The sequence below is a fragment of the Hyposmocoma kahamanoa genome, unplaced genomic scaffold (assembly GCF_003589595.1).
Source record: "Hyposmocoma kahamanoa isolate Upper Pololo Valley unplaced genomic scaffold, ASM358959v1 79, whole genome shotgun sequence".
Lineage (NCBI taxonomy): Eukaryota > Metazoa > Arthropoda > Insecta > Lepidoptera > Cosmopterigidae > Hyposmocoma > Hyposmocoma kahamanoa.
Window position 1 is genome coordinate 1,398,296 of NW_020653993.1, and position 17,538 is coordinate 1,415,833.

Here is a 17,538-nt window from a genome sequence, read left to right on the forward strand (position 1 = left end):
ACACGAGATTCGTGCAATATCCAAGATTCAAGATATAAGAAGAACAATTTCTTTTCTCTCTACACCGTGCAATACAAATGACGGCAAAGTAAATAAACTTGCAACAGTTAATGATAATAAAATGTAATTTAAAAAAGCGGACATTTTTTTTATCTACCCATTTCGTCTATGACAAAGTCAGTCTTAATTACACTTTCTGGAAGAAGTGCTAAAACAAAACAAATCTTAATTTAAAAATTGACGTAATTTGATGTTAATATAAAATACTATTATTTTTTAACGTTGAGTATTATATAATTAATCGCAAGATATTTAATTCAATTTTAGTAATGGAGTTAGTGATGCAAAATTATGTTCAAATTTTTTTTGGCAGTGATTTAGCTAAAGTCAGTGGTATTTTTAAGATAAAAATTACCCTTAAAGTAAAATTACAAAAGAAAAAAGGACGGGTCCGAACGTTCATAAACATTTAATTAAAATTATTTTTATATGCATTTCATCTTAAACCACTTGTAATCTTCAACCAATCAAAAACCATAAAACAAATTGATATTTTCGTTTTATATTTCTGATTGTTTTGTTAAATTTTTTTAATAGGTACCTCCGACAAGTTAGGTTATATTTTATTTTTCCCTCATTTATACATTTTTAGTTGTACAAAGTAAAACTAATTTTTACACTTCATGATTCATTTTTGTTGCATCATTGTTGGTGTCAGTTGATTTCGTTGCACAAGATTTCCCATCACTCGTGGCTTGAACTGAAGAATTTCCTGCGAAAATATGTTTTATGTAAGTAAGGATTAGATGATAAATTAATAATAGACGTTGGTTCGTACAACAGTACACGGCGATGACAATATGTGTTTTGGTCTATTGAGAACTTGGCCTTTTCACTTATTATTTTTTTCTACACTATGAGAGTGCGGAAAAAAATTCAATAAAGTTTGACAAACCCCAGGTCCTTGCAAAAGAAGTCCGTTATCTACCCAGGATGCTGCGAGAGGCCATTGAAATTAAAAATATCCTAATTTCAACAGGGAAGATGATTTCTCCGTACCACCAGCTTGGGATCCAATATTTCCTGTGATGAAAAATCCCAAACAGATATAAGACTGCAGTACTAATTAATATGTTTTAATTTATTCTAATTTCTATTATTAATTAATTGAACTTAATAAAAATTCATTATATAATAATATTACATAATAAAATAATTTGTAAAACGCAATGTAGCGTAAATTGGAATGTTATCTTTGTAAAATTAAGAATAAGGTACCTTAAGGTATATTAATTAATAACTTTTGTAACTATAGTGAAAAAATAGGGTGGTTTGCTCAGTTAACCGTGACCATGGGACCTGTAAAGGGCCCGAAACGTGGATTAATTTGAAAAAACAAATATACGCGATTTAAATCCAAAATAATTAAAAATAAATTGGACTTTATATTGGACAAAATTCTCAATTGGCTAGAATACCATAAATTAAAATTAAATCTAAATAAAACTAAATTAATTCAATTTAAACCCTTCCAAAAATCTCCCCTGCCTCTTAACTATAATTATAATAATCACACACTAACCACTGTAGACACTGCTACCCTACTGGGACTAGATCTGGACTCACACATGAACTGGAAACCGTTCATTCGAAATCTGACCAACAAATTATCATCATTTATATACGCCCTAAGTCATCTAAAACGTGTAACTGATTTTAAATCTGCTCTTACGGCATACTATGCTTACTGTCATTCGAGATTGTCTTACGGTGTTATTATGTGGGGAAATTCTACCAATGTTAATGATGTATTTATTTTACGAAAGGAGTGTATCAGGATATTGACAAATATAGAACAGAGAGAATCATGCAGACCTCTTTTTTAAAAAATAAGCATATTAACCTTAACAGGTATATACATACTTGAGCCGTGCAAATTTGTAAGAAACCATCCTACTTTATTTTCACCAAAAACTGGAATTAAACGTAACAATAGAAACCTACATCAATTGAAAGTACAATTTTCTAAATTAAAATTAGTTTGTTCAGGACCGCAAATTATGATAACTAGAATACAATCACATACCAGTCCACATAAAAGAAATTAAAGAATTTAAGATTTTCTCTAAATATTTAAAATACTTCCTTATAAATAAAAGTTATTATAACATTCAAGAAATTTTCAATGATCAAAATTAATTAAAAATACTTCGACATCCTTCTTTTTAATCAATATATGTGATGATTTATTTAATATGGTGTTTACCATATTGAATAAGTCATCATAAATAATATGATTGTACCTCTATATGATGACATATGATTGTAAACCATTATATTTAATAATAAGTGAGTGTCCTCTCTACTCTGTTATGCCCTTACAGGGTGTCACATGTACACTTACAAACCACTGTACGTAAATTATTAATAAGTGTGAGAATGCAATAAATAAATAAATAAATAAATAATAGTTTCATTTCCTATAATTAAGTACATTATTTAATTTTCAAGTGTAGTCACTTGAAATATTAATTAATGTTTCACGATAATATATAAGAATATTCCAATAATAAAAACTGCCACCGAAATTATGTAAACTAACCTAAAAATGACCCTTAAATATATGATTAAGTCTCGATTTTAAAATCAAATAAAGGCTTCAAACTTACTCCCCTCTTTTAGCGTGGGAGTAATAAAAGCAGGATTTACCATTAATCCTAGTTTTTAGATGCGGCAATGTGTTAGTGTGTCGGTCGAGCAGACTCTTGTTGAAGTAGACAGTGTTGTCGGTGTTGAACCGTACTGGCGGTGAGTTGGAGCAGCTCCGGTCCATTAAACGCGGCTCAAGGTGGTATCTAGGGAAAAATTATTAAGTTTAAGGGCAGTTACTCTCCCGTAAAGTATCCCTCCCGCCTTACATCGTGGGTAAGTTTCAAAAAAGTTTCACAAATTTATCTACCAGTGGAATATAGAGGGTAATTTGTAAAATGCTAACTGCCTCTCAGGACTATCATTAGTAACAACATAAACAACACCTTTTGATCCATGACTTTTTACAAAATATGTCTATAGTACCTTTACGCTATGATGGCCGTTTTAATAGTGACGTGAAAAAAAATTTATGGATGTATAATTTTACGACACAAGTCGGCATTTGTTTTTCGAAATTCGAAATTTTTAAAATTGAAATTCAATACGATCGTCACCATTGACTTACAAATAAATGGGCGACGGGTCTAATACAAAAACCACGAAAAAAATGTCCCAAGTCAACCTATTTAAACGTAGTGACATGTAAAGGAATATGACAAAGCTAAAACGTTGAATTTAAATTGTAATGTCATCGCAGTACTGCCTAATTTTGCTTGCTTCGCTGTCAGTCGAACAAACGAAGACTAAAGCGTGAATGACGCTCTGTATACGATTTTAACGCCCTATAAGTTCGGACACTTTTTAGCGCGGACCCGACGTCCATATAATAATTGTAAGTCAATGATCGTCACTTATAGGATCGCTGGCCAGCACAACTTCTACCGGGCGAGGGTGGATACTTAAGTCGAGGGTAAAATGGGTTTTATGAACAAGTTATACATTCTGCTTTTCACTTCGATTGCAAGGAAATTGAACAGCAATATTACAAATAAACGATTATTTAATTAAAATTGCATGTAAAATTACAATAATCAGACATATCTAATGTGATGGTTTTTCCTGACATATTCAGTGTATTACTTTGTATTCTATTACGAACTTGAGATGCCTTTATTTTATAAAGTTCTAGTGTGCGTGGCTGTTAGCGCAGGCGTCATTGCCTCGGTCTTAAACAACGACTTTATTTTATGCACTAGAGCATAAAATCCTATTTTATGCAGCCTACACCCAGCATAAATACGAACTTTAAGAGCATGAGAAGTGAAAACATTTTTATTTTCGTTTTATTAAAACTTTTTAATCAGGTACCCCTTGCAGTGTTAGTTATAAATCTTGATGTAGATGTGACTCGCATTTGATTATATTTTTATTATTTATATTATTATTCGATAATGAATTGAAATTTGACCTCACTATTGCAACCTGTCAAAACGGCAATCTAAGCGAGCCGGTACTGTAATAAATTTGTAGTTCTACTATCTGATACTTTTTAGATCTACATTTAGTAGTAGGGTAGTAAGTTCAAACTCGTAAGATGGGGGTCGTCGGGGAGGACCGACGAACCCCATCCGTGCTCCTGCGTTTTGCACGGAGTTATCACCGTTTAAAGCGATCTATTTAAATATGTTTATTTTTGTATGAAATAAAAAATTGTCGTTTACGATATTAAGTTTTTATTATAATACAAACAGACGGGACAAAAAGTCGTGCGCCTATTGGTAAGCGACACGTCTATCCATAACCGTTGGAGTGCCACTCAGAGCATTAAATCGCAAAGATCTTAAGGGCGCTGCCATTGCGTCCGTTACCCTGAGACACAAGTCCCATGTGCCTGTTATTTCACCTGCACCCTTACCCTTCCAAACCAGAACGAAGAAGTTGGGTTTATGCATAGTATTTATATTAAGATGAGTATGGCAACTCCATATAAAAGTAATAATGCGGCTTGTGTGTGTGCACGTCTGTTGCGCTTCGTGTACGGATGCACACATTCGCATAATCTCGCGGTGCACTCGTGCTGCATTGCACGGGTCGTCACACTGGCCATTAATATGTAATAGAGTTGAAGCGTTTACTTGGTATTCAAAAAATTACATCAAACAGTAGACGTGTTTATTGTTGTGTTTGTGGTGGTGTGAACAAAAGTGCCTATCTAAGTAGTTATGACCCTAAACGGTGATAACTCTGTGCAAACTTTTTGAACGTTTGAACTTACTACCTAACTACCAAAATACAGATGTAAAAAGAGTCAGATAGTACAAAAAAAAAGAGTTTATTTTTGGTAAAGGAGGATGGCGACATCCCGTGTATTTTGTGACCCAGTGTTTTTGACGACGTGTATTAAGGAGACCTATCAATACTTGTGATTTATTATGAAAGCATCAAAAAAGCTAATTGAGTACAGCCTGTGGAACCTGGGGTTATAAAGTTCATAAAGGATATGTTTATAACATTGTCTTGTATATCGCTTCAGATGTTTGTTCGTAGTAGCAGAAAACAACAAGTTTCAGTTTGTTCCCAAAAATAATAAAGAACTTCCCGAATATTAATTAAATCTGTCAAACTCTGCCACATTTAACATAACTTATCATGTTCTGCAGTAATGAAAAAGAATAAAAATTAAATCTGATCAAATGGCAGAAATCTGCCAGAAATGGTCACACCGTTCTCAATATTAATACTAGGAAAGTCCGTGACCGGCTCGTCGTCGTTCTTGGGACAGCTTTCGCAATCCTCCTTTATCATGATTTGTAAAAAGTTTTGTAACGAAAGTTGTTTGTGATGTAAGCAATCGAGTTCTACAAAGTTGTTAATATTTTAAAAATAACCCTGTATATAATCAAGATATCAATCCGCGATGCCGATATAAAAATATCACTTCATAAATACGTACTAATGAACATCTTATTTTTTATTTTTTTACAACCTAGACAACTAAAATAATAATGGAACAACCCTACTCTCCGAGTGAAGTGTAGGCATTTACTTGCGCGGAATAGAGGAGTTGCCCTACTTGCTCGTAATATACTATGATTTATCAAACTATGGCGAATAAATCGTCCAAATGCTTGTGAACGCTATGGGCTGAGTTGTCTATGAAGATCTATAGCCTGCTGTCATATGCGTTGTGATGCTGAGTAATTGTTCTAGCTAGTGATTTATACCAGTGAGTTCGTGTTAATGCTATGTGCTCTCTAGTAGGCTCAATTAGTAAATTATGTAAAAGTTTGGCATTTTAAGCTTAAAATAATTTCTTTTGCACCTCACTAGCTCGGAAAGGCTTCTTTTGTCATTAGAAGTTTTTTGCCAACGCTAGCGTGGAAAAAGTTTTTGAAATTCGAATTTGACCATGGGCTGTGGTGCACCTAACTTTTTTTTCGATGAAAAGAAAAGATAATGACACGTTCAACTACGCGATTTGTCGTACATTACTTATTTAAGTAATATAAATCTGTTGGTATATTTTCTTTTTATTGTCAAATAAATTGACATTAAATTGACAATGATAACTAATAGCGTTTATTAAATTATTTTAATTCGTCGAAGAACTAAAATAATTTCAATAATCACTTAAATACACAAAATTATAAGTACAAGCAAAAATAAAAATTGATGAGGTGCAAATTCAGTAAGCATCCGAGTAAAAACTTTTTCTTTTGTTTGAAACTGATGTTTTATAGTTCAACTGTTTTTCTTTCATCTACCATTTTCCTTGCTATAGCGAGGTGAAAAGATGCGTGTTTCGTTCGGCAGCGAAGTTGTTTTGTGTCTTGTGCCTTGAAACCCTCGCTAGGCTCAGGATTCTGTTTTAGGCTCCTTCGCTTGTTCAGGTTTCAATACAAGCACTCGAGTCACACAACAACTTTGCAGCCTTGTATAAGAAATAACTATTTTTAAATTATGATATATGTTATGATGTCTGATTACAATGATATCCAATTATTAATAGGCAGAGCATCTGGCACGGATTGCCCGAGGGTGCTGGCTCGAATCCAGATACAATGAATTTTTCTAAGTGTATTCGACCTTTGTAATTAATAATTAATTTATTTTTACTAAAACATTTTCGTTTCTTTAATTTATTTTCTAATTGCTTAGTATTATAATTTAGAAATGATACTATAATGTGTTTTTTTTATTACCTAGGTTCTAGTTCAGGCATCTGAGCTAGATTAAGCGGGTTTCTGCTAGGGTTGCTGTAAATGGCCGGTGGTGGCGGCGTGGCGTACATCTCTGGCGGCATCAGTTGCTCAGCTGGCAGCTAAAGTTGAAAACAAAGTCAGACATGGTCTAGAAGTAATTAATCTAGAGTTTAGTCTAAATTGAGTCTTATATCAATTTCAAAGTAGGTTTACACCGGAATGTCAAGGTCGGACAATTATACTACTATTCTATTTAGCAGGGGTGGTATATTGCTGTAAAGTAGCAATTTTAAACATCGGATGATACGACTATACTGAGATGTTCCTGAATTTCTTCCTTAGTTGTGGGACACTGGTGTCTTTCTTTTTTTTTTGTAATAACTAGTGACGGGACGAACAAGTCGTGCGCCTGATGGTGAGCTCCACGCCTGTCCCTAACAGTTGCAGTGCTACTCGGAGCTTAAAATCCAAGGATCTGAGGGGCACTGCCACTGCGTCCGACACCCTGAGACATAAGTTGACAAGTCCCATGTGCCTGTAATTTCACCGGCATCCTTACCTTTCGAAACCGGAACACAGTAATGTTGATATTACTGCTTGATGGCTGAAATAAGTAAGGTGGCAGTACTTTCCTGGACGAACTCTTTCACAAGTTGCTCTACTGCTATTTTCTGAGATGGGCATAAAAATGTCAGTATTGCAGGGATCTAAATGGGCTAATTTTTAAATAATTTAAATCATCTCAGTTGTGTGTGTATTCTGCTAACAGTTAAAAGTAGTGATATATCAGTGGCTAGCACAGAGTATATAACCAGAAATACAGACGAAATATACATCCATCCCTGGTAAATCTCATCAGGCAAATGGGCCTTACATCACTTTTAAATGTCAACTCTCGTTTGATATTCCAAAAATATTCTGTATTTATTGTAATAAAGATAATATCTTTAACAGTGGGGGCTGTTCCATTCGGTGGTGTGGCAAAAACAGTAAAACATTTAATTACAAAACAAACGGAATCACATTTCATCGGTAATTAAATATTAAATGGGTATGGCGGGGTACAACGAAGTGGGTGTACGGAGGGAATTAGCATTGGTTTTGTATGTTTTTCAATTGTTAAGATGCAAGACATGCAACGCAGAGGTTTTGAGTCGTGTGGATCTTTGCGTTCCTGGTGGGTATGTGTGGCGCCGGCACTGGCCTCAGTTGTTGACGATTCCTCGTGGGAGAACCAACCTACTGTACAGGGCACCACTGACACGATCGATAAGGACTTTGAACGTTATTGATGGGAAAATTGACGGTTGAATTGAATTGAAGTGAGTTCAATAAAATAGCTTTATTTGTACTATGTTATGAAATATAATATCAGTTCGTAATTTAATATGGTACAATATAATTTTAGTAGATACAATAGAATTTTTGAATAAAATATTTATGTTTGTAAATAATGTTGAACAAGTGATAATTTTGGCTACACTATTGCATTAGGTTAGTCCTGTAATGATAGTTGCTAGCTTATGTATGTAAAAGAAGTCGGGCTGGCCAATCGGAGCGCATTTGGCATCGTAATGATTTGGCAGAAAGTTTTCAAACAAATTAAATAACATTTCGTCTCTATTTCTGGTTATATACTCGATAGTGGCTAGTCATCATACTATTGCAGTTTTTTGGTATTTTGCTCTTCTATTGCGTACTTTCTCTCTAAATATTTGACATAAAAATATATTTCATTCGAAAACTAAATTGCTGATTAAACAACATAAAAATTAAGACATGCTTATTGCCGTAGTAGTTTTAAAGGTAACATTGATCTATTGAGTGAATGAATGCCATCAGTGCCATTACACAGTTAGTAGGCCATCTGTCAAAATAAGAATATAGAAGGCAATAACGCAATTAGTAAGCATTAGAACGTCGTAACATTCATATTTCAGACAATTTTGGTAAAATTTTATCTTCTTTCACAATCTATCGACAAAACTATCGACAACAACTACATAACTACTTAAAATTTTATGAAAACTAGCAACCCTATAAACGTTACTTTACTCCGTCTTCAAAAAAGATAAACTATAGATTGAATTCTTAATATTAGTAAAGTAGAGTCTTACCAAACCACTAGTATTCAACGGCAAAGCGTTTTTATATTTCAACCAGTCTTCATAAACTTTGTCATATGGTTGTCTATGACATTCGTTCCCATGCGGCATATGACCTAGACTTGTCATGGGTCCTAGGCTCTGTATACTGGGACCTAAATTCGGCACTGCTAAATTGGTTTGATAGTTTGGACGCACTCTATATTCCATTGGTCTGACCTGTGGAAATAATAATTATATGTACTTTATTGCACCAAATAACATTTTAAAAATATAACCACTTCACAAAAAATCTTTCAATAATAGTTTTTATTATGATTATTTCTTATTATAAAGATCGAACACATAGAAAGATTTTCTTCGACTTGATGGGACTTGAACCCACGAGCATACTGCACCGCGGTATTGCTCTTACCAACTGAGCTATGGGTCAAGTTATCGAGTCGTCGAAATTCTCCTATGTGTTTTTGTTAAAGATCATTGTAGTGCATTTTTCGGCATTCTGCGTCGCTAGTGACATCTACTGAGAGATTTTAGAACCTTCTCCACCACTTTTGGCATCGAGTATATAACTAGAAACAGAGACGAAATAAGGGTCATCCATCCCTGGCAACTCATCAGGTAAATGGGCCTTATATCACTTTTAAATATCAAGTCATGTTTGAGCTGAAATCACAAATTAAAAAACTAAAATAGTCAGCGCCAACAACTGACCTGTATGTACTTCGCCGTAAATTCCAAAAATATTCTGTATTTATTGTAATAAAGATAATATCTCTAACAATGGGGGGTGTCCCATTCGGTGGTGTGGGAAAAAAAGCATAATATCTAATTACAAAACGAACGGAATCACATTTCATCGGTAATTAAATAGGTATGTAATTTTTAAATTTTCGTCCATTATAGCCAAGCTCAGGTTAAGCTGGTCGACTTGAAGTGAAACAATGGACGACACCCGTCAATTGTTTCGAATTCGGGCTGGCTAATCGGAGCGTAGCTCAGTTTTTACACTAATGATTTCGCAGATTAATTTTCACACATTAAATGATATTTCGTCTCTATTTCTGGTTATACAGTCGATGACTTTTGGTTAGAAAAATTTAACGACCTTTAAATTAAATTTTATACTTTAATTTATATAGTTTTTTTACTATAGTTACATTTTATTAGTTTAAACTAAATGATTACAAAATGAATAGTTTCTTCATGAAAGATAACTTTTTAAAGAGAATTATCAGCGAGAACTCGGTATTGCATAATATAGTGGTATTTTTGTACTTACAGAAGAATTATTAATATACGAACGGCACACCGCTACATATGCAATTCCGAACATTCACTATATTTAAGTCAGTAGTAATAGAAATATAATAAAATTTCAATAAGCACTTGGCCAAGTTTTGCACAGATACTAGTTTTTTACCTGAATGTATTGGTTGCAAGGATCGATATTGTGGTCGTAAAACCGATCACAATTCGGCGGTATACAGTCGTATTTATCCGAAGGTGTTTTCGATATTAGAGGCCGAATAGAGCTGTAATCTGTTGTCGAAGATTTATTCGAGCAGCTGTCACTTATTTTGCCATCGAGAGGGATTATATCTGGGTTTTTATCTGAAAAAGAACATTTTAGGTTGAAAATGATAGGAACTTAATTACTTTCCTAAAAAACTTATGGCCTTCGAGGCACGTAAGGAATTGCAATTTTACCCTTTCAGACGACGGATAGATTTCTTTATATAAAAAAAAAAAGTGTGTATTTGAACCACATGTCGCATTCAAAAGGCTCAAGTTTTAGCGTTCAGGGAATAAGTCTTGCAAATTTTTGGAATATCCGCAACATAAATGTGAAAGCCTTTGTCTAGTCCCCCGACGACGGAAAGGAAAAGACGGAATTAAATAATGCAATTCACAACTACGTGTTGATTCAAAATTAATCTCGTTATTCTGAATTTTCATACAAGTCACAATTGAAAATTGTCAGGATTCTGAAACAGTGATGCAGTATCGACTTTTGATAACAAAGTTCTTGTTGACAGCAGAAGAAATAACGCCGCAACTTGGTGTGTCTAACTGCCACCTTATAAAAGGAAATATTTTCTAACATTTTTCAATTATCGAAGACCACACCGAGTTACTTCAAGTTTCGTAAGTGCCATTCCATAGAAACTAATTAAGTGTACCTACTAAAATTTAATTGACGTATCCCAAAACTTTGACAATATAATTTTGATGCGGGTTTTATGATAATTGACATGTGATCACAACTGAGGTGCCAATAAATCTAATTTTGAATGGAATCCTTTGGGATAGCCAATGTCTATTCAGTCAATTAGTACCTTAACTGCCGCTTGTGCACTAAGTTCGTTTCAAATCCGAGAAAATTTGTACCTTGTACACCTAGAGATAAAATGACACTTCGGACACCTATAACATTTCGGGCCGTCATTTCTCGGATTCGGAACTGATACGAAACGGACACAGTGTGCAAACGCCCTTAGGGAGTGACCACATTTAGTATCGCATTAAACCGGAAAAGATGGATGGATTGTGTGAAAGATGACATGGATAAGAAAGGTGTGGAAATGAAAATGACGATGCTATGGAAATGACGGTTGATAGGGGATAGTGGAAGAAAAATACATGTTGTGCCGACCCTCGACCAAGTTAAAAGACGCGTGATGGGAATGAAGCTCCATATTCTTTTGATTTGGTAGAGTATTACTTATTTGACGTCGGAGAACGGGAGAAGACCCCCTGGTTCCTGCAATTTCTGATCGCGTCTGTACGCAACCGATGGCCGCGTCGACGGCGAATTGACAGTGTGATTCTTTAGCTGTTAGTATTAAAAACGATTTAACGTCTACAAACGCCATTTGAGCTGACTTTAATTTCCATTGCGATTGAAAAGAAAAAGCAGAGTTCTGATCTAAGCTTTCTTTAAGAGATTTGGGTAGTCGAGTTGTTCACAGTAAGTGGCATTATCAGCTATGCAAAAGAACATAAACCCACGATCAACAGCTAGCCAGGTATAAACAGGCTGGCATCAAGAAAGGATAATAGGGTTACGCAACTTTGTCATGATCGACATTAACTTGTTATATCCCAATCCCAAAGAGTCCAAAAACAAAAGCATTCAACCAGTGCGGTCTACCAGTTACGTCCTATTCTAGACTTATTCTAGAGTGGCGACCATGTCAAATGCAGTGTGGGACTGCAAGATGGACGGACGACCTGTGAAACGTGACCGACAGCTCCTGAATGCGGGCGGCACTTGTCAGGGAGAGTGTCGTGCTCAGGGGGAGGTTTATGTCCAGCAGTGGATCCGTGTAAGCTGATGTAGTAGTAAGAGAAGATTTGGTAGTGGACTCAAAGTCCACGGCTTAGCGGTGGCAACCGCATGTTATGCAATGCGCAACAGGAAGTGAGCGTGCCTATAGCTCCGGTACCTATCTGGAAAATAGGGAGGGTATTGTACATGCACCCGGGCGGCTCGCCCGAGGCACTAGCCTCTCGAAGAACCGGATGAAGTCAAGTGACAGAAGTCTGTGACAATCCTTTACATTGGCTGATCTGGGGTCAGAACCTGAACTTATAAGGTTCCTGGTTAGAGTGAACTTCTCGTATACCCTAAGGGTCGGAGGCAGGGTCACTATAATCAAAACTAATGTAGAAACGTATGGGGCTGATGTAGTAGTAAATTATTTACCAGCATTTGGTACAATGGTTGTTAGAGTTAGAAAGAACAAAGGACATAACCTACAAACAGCGTCCCCAACTGAGTATCCGTGGTTAAATTCGTTCTATAACACAAAAGCCAAAATGTTATGAAGGGAAAATGTTATTTACTAAAAGCCCTTCAAAGTAAGTAATTAAGTACCCATTCACATGAAGTTACAATGAAGTTGGGACTTTCAGTCCATTTATTTTGTTCAGATTTTTCCTGGCTATGTCGCTATATATTTGACATAAATTAAGGTTATTTCCAATTTACTCACCCAAACTGTCAACGCTTTCAGATTCCTTTGTGCCTGTCAGGGGAATATTTGAGGTCTCATCTTGTTGCCGCTTATCCTTCTCATTTTTATCTGTGGAAGACGAGTTCGTTTAGATGGAAATATTAATAAAAATCGTCAATTTATCAACTTCAATTGAATATCCGCAACTGTACGGCTGTCGTGACTTGGAAATAAATTATAAGGCGATAACAGTTTCTTGGAAATAAAGGAACGGTACAAAGGAATATATATTCTTGGGAAAAGGCATGCCTTTTGTGCATGTTGTACTTGACCAAATCATTCTAGTATTTACAGTTTTGTCACTAAATTTGTACGCAAATTATGTAATATGTGATTGTGTTAAAAGTTATTGCCTTTTGTAAGAATTTTTTAACCCGTCTCGTCTCCTACAGGGACACGGTGTCGCAAACGATTATAATTTTTTTAAAATCATGGACTAATATAAAGCAAACTGCGCGTTAGAGACACCGTGGTTCTAGGATGCTACAGTATCAAAATCGTTAGGGACATCTTGCGTCTTTAGACGCTAGAGTACCAACGTCGTTAGGGACACTTTGTTGCTCTAGGACGCTAGACTACCAACATCGTTTTAGTAGCAGTTGAAGGACAAGGGTGCTGGTAAAATTACAGACACATGGGACTTGTCAACTTATGTCTCAGGGTGACGGGCGCAGTGGCAGTGCCCCTCAGATCTTTGCGATTTAAAGCTCTGAGTTGCACCATCAGGCGAACGTGTTGTTCAGCCCGTCACTTGATATTATACAAAAAACACACACTGTGTGTCTCTAAGACGCTAGAGTACCAAAACCGTTAGGGACACTGTGTGTCTCTAGTACGCTACAGTACCAAATTCGTTAAGGACATCGTGTGTGTCTAGGATTGTCACACACCGTGACACACTTTAAAAAAATTAAATAGAAGACCCGGGTTCCATATTATTTCAAAAACACTACACCAAAATCAAATCTCTAAATTAGAGCAATCATGTATATAACTTATTTAATCTCACCGCGAAATTACTACACCGCAAAATTTCATTGCGCCTCTCGCACACCAATGGCTGTTCATACTCGATAAAATGAACCTTTTCAATTTTAGAGCTGGCCAATAACCGAATTTATGTATTTACACCGCATTGTTAAAACTCCGGATTTATTTACTTGGAATGAATGAATATGTATTTATTTTAAAATTTTGGACTAGAGAACCTTTAAAACTACATACAGTAAGAAATGAAACTATTTTTCCGGATTTAAATCGCGTATATTTGTTTATTCAAACAAACCAACGTTTCGTAACGTTGGTTTGTTTGAATAAACATTTAGTTTAGTCACCTGTAAATTGGACCTGTAAAGAGACCGAAACGTTGGTTTGTTTGAAAAAACAAACAACACATTGTGTAACAATCGTGACCTAAGAACTCGATACATTACAGTAAGGTTAAAGTTTTACTAGACACGATCACCGACTCTTATAATAAGGTAATCTATGTCATGAGAGCCTGTGTTCTCAAATAACAACCTCACACTAAGATCCAATTAAGTTAATTTTCCATTATACAACTAGAAGAAAGAAATTAATTAAAAAAAAAAGAAAGATGGATGTTTTTAATTGCAAAATTAGTTTATTCAAGACGCAATTACGAGTATCGCTTGAGTTTTAGGTTTTCATAATTTTGTGTTTCGTTATATTGTTATTATTTTTTAACTATTTATTAAATTATTTTGCATGTTTGTTTTCTTCGTCTTCGATTTGGTGATCGTAATTTTAACTTATTACTAAAACTAATTGTGTCATACTGTGTACACTATTTTGGAATGTGATGTTTATATTCTGTTTGTGTACCTTTAAAATAAAATAAAAAATGAATAAGAACTATACGTAAAATTAAAATATTATTAATAACAATGTAAGAAGTGTGTATGGGTTTTTTCTTCACTCAGCTTTACAGTTACTAGCGGCTGACAAGAGATGTCGCTTTATTAATTACAATATTTATTGAATATCACGATGTTTTTATTAATATAATATTAAATTTTTTTGTGAAAATACTCCACTAGTTATTTAGTACTTAGAAAATTTTCTTTGATACCACTAGATCTAAACCAGTGACGTTGAAAGAGACAACGCCACCGAAAGCGCAACGGGATCAGCCGGATCAAATTGAATTTGTTCGATGTTTGTAACAATAATAACTTCAAGTAATTTTATAGAAATTAAATGAATATATTTATTTGCGACACGCGTATGCATTTCAGTTGCAGAGTCACTTTGAGCTTTTAATCGCAAAGATCTTAGGGGCACCGCTGCTGTGCCCGTCACCATGAGACATAAGTTGACATGTCCCAAGTGTCTGCAATTTCACCAGCACCCTTACTCTTTAAAACGGGAACACAGTAATGCTCAAATTACTGCTTGGCGGCAGAATTAGGCAAGGCGGCAGTACTTCCCTGGATTAATCTTTTTACAAGGAGTTCTACTACTACTAATGGTTGTACAGTAGATTAATAATGCGATTTAAAAAAATATTATTAATATTAAAATTATTATTTCACTTCTCATGCTCTTAAAGCTCATATTTATACTGCATGTAGGCTGCATAAAATAGGATTTTATGCTCTAGTGCATAAAATAAAATCGTCGTTTAAGATCAATGACGCCTGCGCCAACAGCCACGCACACCAGAACTTTACAAAATAAAGCTTTACTTTTGTTTTTTAATCCGTGTTATATTACAAAATTTAAAAAGTAGGCAATACTAATATTAATAAATTATAAGAAATAGAAATGCATAAAAAATAAAAGCTTGTAAAATATAACAGAGCATTGTGTAGTCCGACCTAAGTCACGTGTAGAAAATAACCGTTTATTTGTAATATTGCTGTTTAATTTCCTCGCAATCGAAGTGAAAAGCAGAGTGTATAACTCGTTTCATTTTAACCTCGACTTAAGTATCCATATACTCGTCTCGGGTAAAATGACGCGTTTTATGCACTTGTTGTACAATCTAATATTATTATACAAGTATTATAATTAAAAACTGTTGTAGCGCTGGTTAGCGGAGGGGTTGCGTAGTACGACGAATTAGACGCAGACTTCCGTGTAGAAAGGCGTATATTATCAAAAAGGGTAAATCTACTAGGTTATGGACCCAACAGTATGGCTCACTAACGTGAAAGCACACTGTTAAGTGCCAAACCTTGGGTAGCAGAAATAGGCCCGAATCTTCTCAACTACTTGAGTGCTCTTCAGTGCCGTATAAATGCTATAGCGATAGAAAGCATTCACAATTCAAAACACATGAGATGACTACTATAATTGGAGTTAACAAAACGATAGTGCGTTTCAGAGTACAACTAATGCCATCTAGCGGTGACGCTATGGCATAAATGGCGTGTTAAAGTTGTGGTTGTTACACTACTATTTTTTCCTTAGCATTTAAATAATAAGAATTAATTTTGTAGTCTGATGAACTAAAGCGTGTCAGGACGTTTGTTTAACTCAATCTAAAGATTAAAAAAAAATCGATTCATTAATTTAATTTACAGGATAGGTATATTTTTATTGTACATTTGTATTTTATAAGCGAAAGTAAGTCTTCAAAATCAACGTACATATGTCATCGATATTATATCCCAACTCTACATTGTCTGTTCTCTCAAAGTTTACAACTTCGGATCACGATCAAAATGGCTTTGTGGTTAATTTGGCCCCACAGGCCAATTGCTCTTCTCTGCGATATCCAGTCTAGCATACAGGAAATCACTTACACATAATTTACGTCACTTGTACTGTCTTTTGTTTAAGAACTCCCGATTACTATGTACTCAAATAATTATAACTTTTTATTTTAAAAAACCGATCTCAAAAGTGGAATTACATCTATTCGCCAAGTTTAATTGAAATAGGTTACCAGAAAGTGCGCGAAACCGGATTCATTCCCTAGTCTGCCACCTTTAGAGGTGGAACATTTTCTTCAAATTTAATGGGACCAATGCTGAGGTAGTCTCTTTCCCACAAATAAATAATCACCCAAATCGGTGTACAAATGCCGCCGGACTTATCGCGTAACATACATACAAATACAGTCGAATTGTGGACCTTCGAATTGAGGAAACACGTCACTTTTACTGTAAGTAGTTCTATTGAGATTTTTAGTGAAACAACTACTAGTTTTTATTACGATTATTAAGTCAAATAACAGATAAATCATACCAGGAGCTCACTACGAGGAAAACGGAACCTAAGCACGCGCTCAGAGAGGTGAAAATAACGTTACCCGCCGTATGCAGTCGTGCGGAACCGAATGCTGGGGTTATACAAGGATTGTAATGTAAATGAAAGAGTTGTCCGAGCGTTTGCAGTGTCGGCGATACACCCAGCGGTAGGCACATATCCAGTCACCTCGAGTGAGTGATGGAGCCCTGGTGCAGGGACGAACAAGTCGTATTGTCTCATTGTATATTTCTTATAAAGATTGTATGCCTATACCTAATGACTATTAATTATGACCGTAATCTTTTTCCCTCAGAGCGGGGGGGAGAGATTTACGCCCGTAAATTTATTATGTTACTGATAGTTATGAAATATAAAATGATAAAAGCAATTAAAAAAACTGAA

At 35.1% G+C, this 17,538-nt stretch overlaps 1 protein-coding gene across 1 annotated transcript in view; it reads right to left on the reverse strand.

The window, feature by feature from the left end:
- Positions 1–490: 490 nt before the first annotated feature.
- The window catches only part of LOC113233513, a 44,190-nt gene continuing 27,142 nt past the window's right edge, over positions 491–17,538 (reverse strand). Inside the window, exons 7-12 of the mRNA XM_026468636.1 lie at positions 12,898–12,987; positions 10,323–10,513; positions 8,912–9,118; positions 6,795–6,913; positions 2,710–2,855; positions 491–772 (exon numbers count right to left, since the gene is read on the reverse strand). Coding sequence (XP_026324421.1) covers positions 675–772; positions 2,710–2,855; positions 6,795–6,913; positions 8,912–9,118; positions 10,323–10,513; positions 12,898–12,987 — 851 coding nt within the window. The 3' untranslated portion in view covers positions 491–674. The remainder of the gene's footprint in view (positions 773–2,709; positions 2,856–6,794; positions 6,914–8,911; positions 9,119–10,322; positions 10,514–12,897; positions 12,988–17,538) is intronic.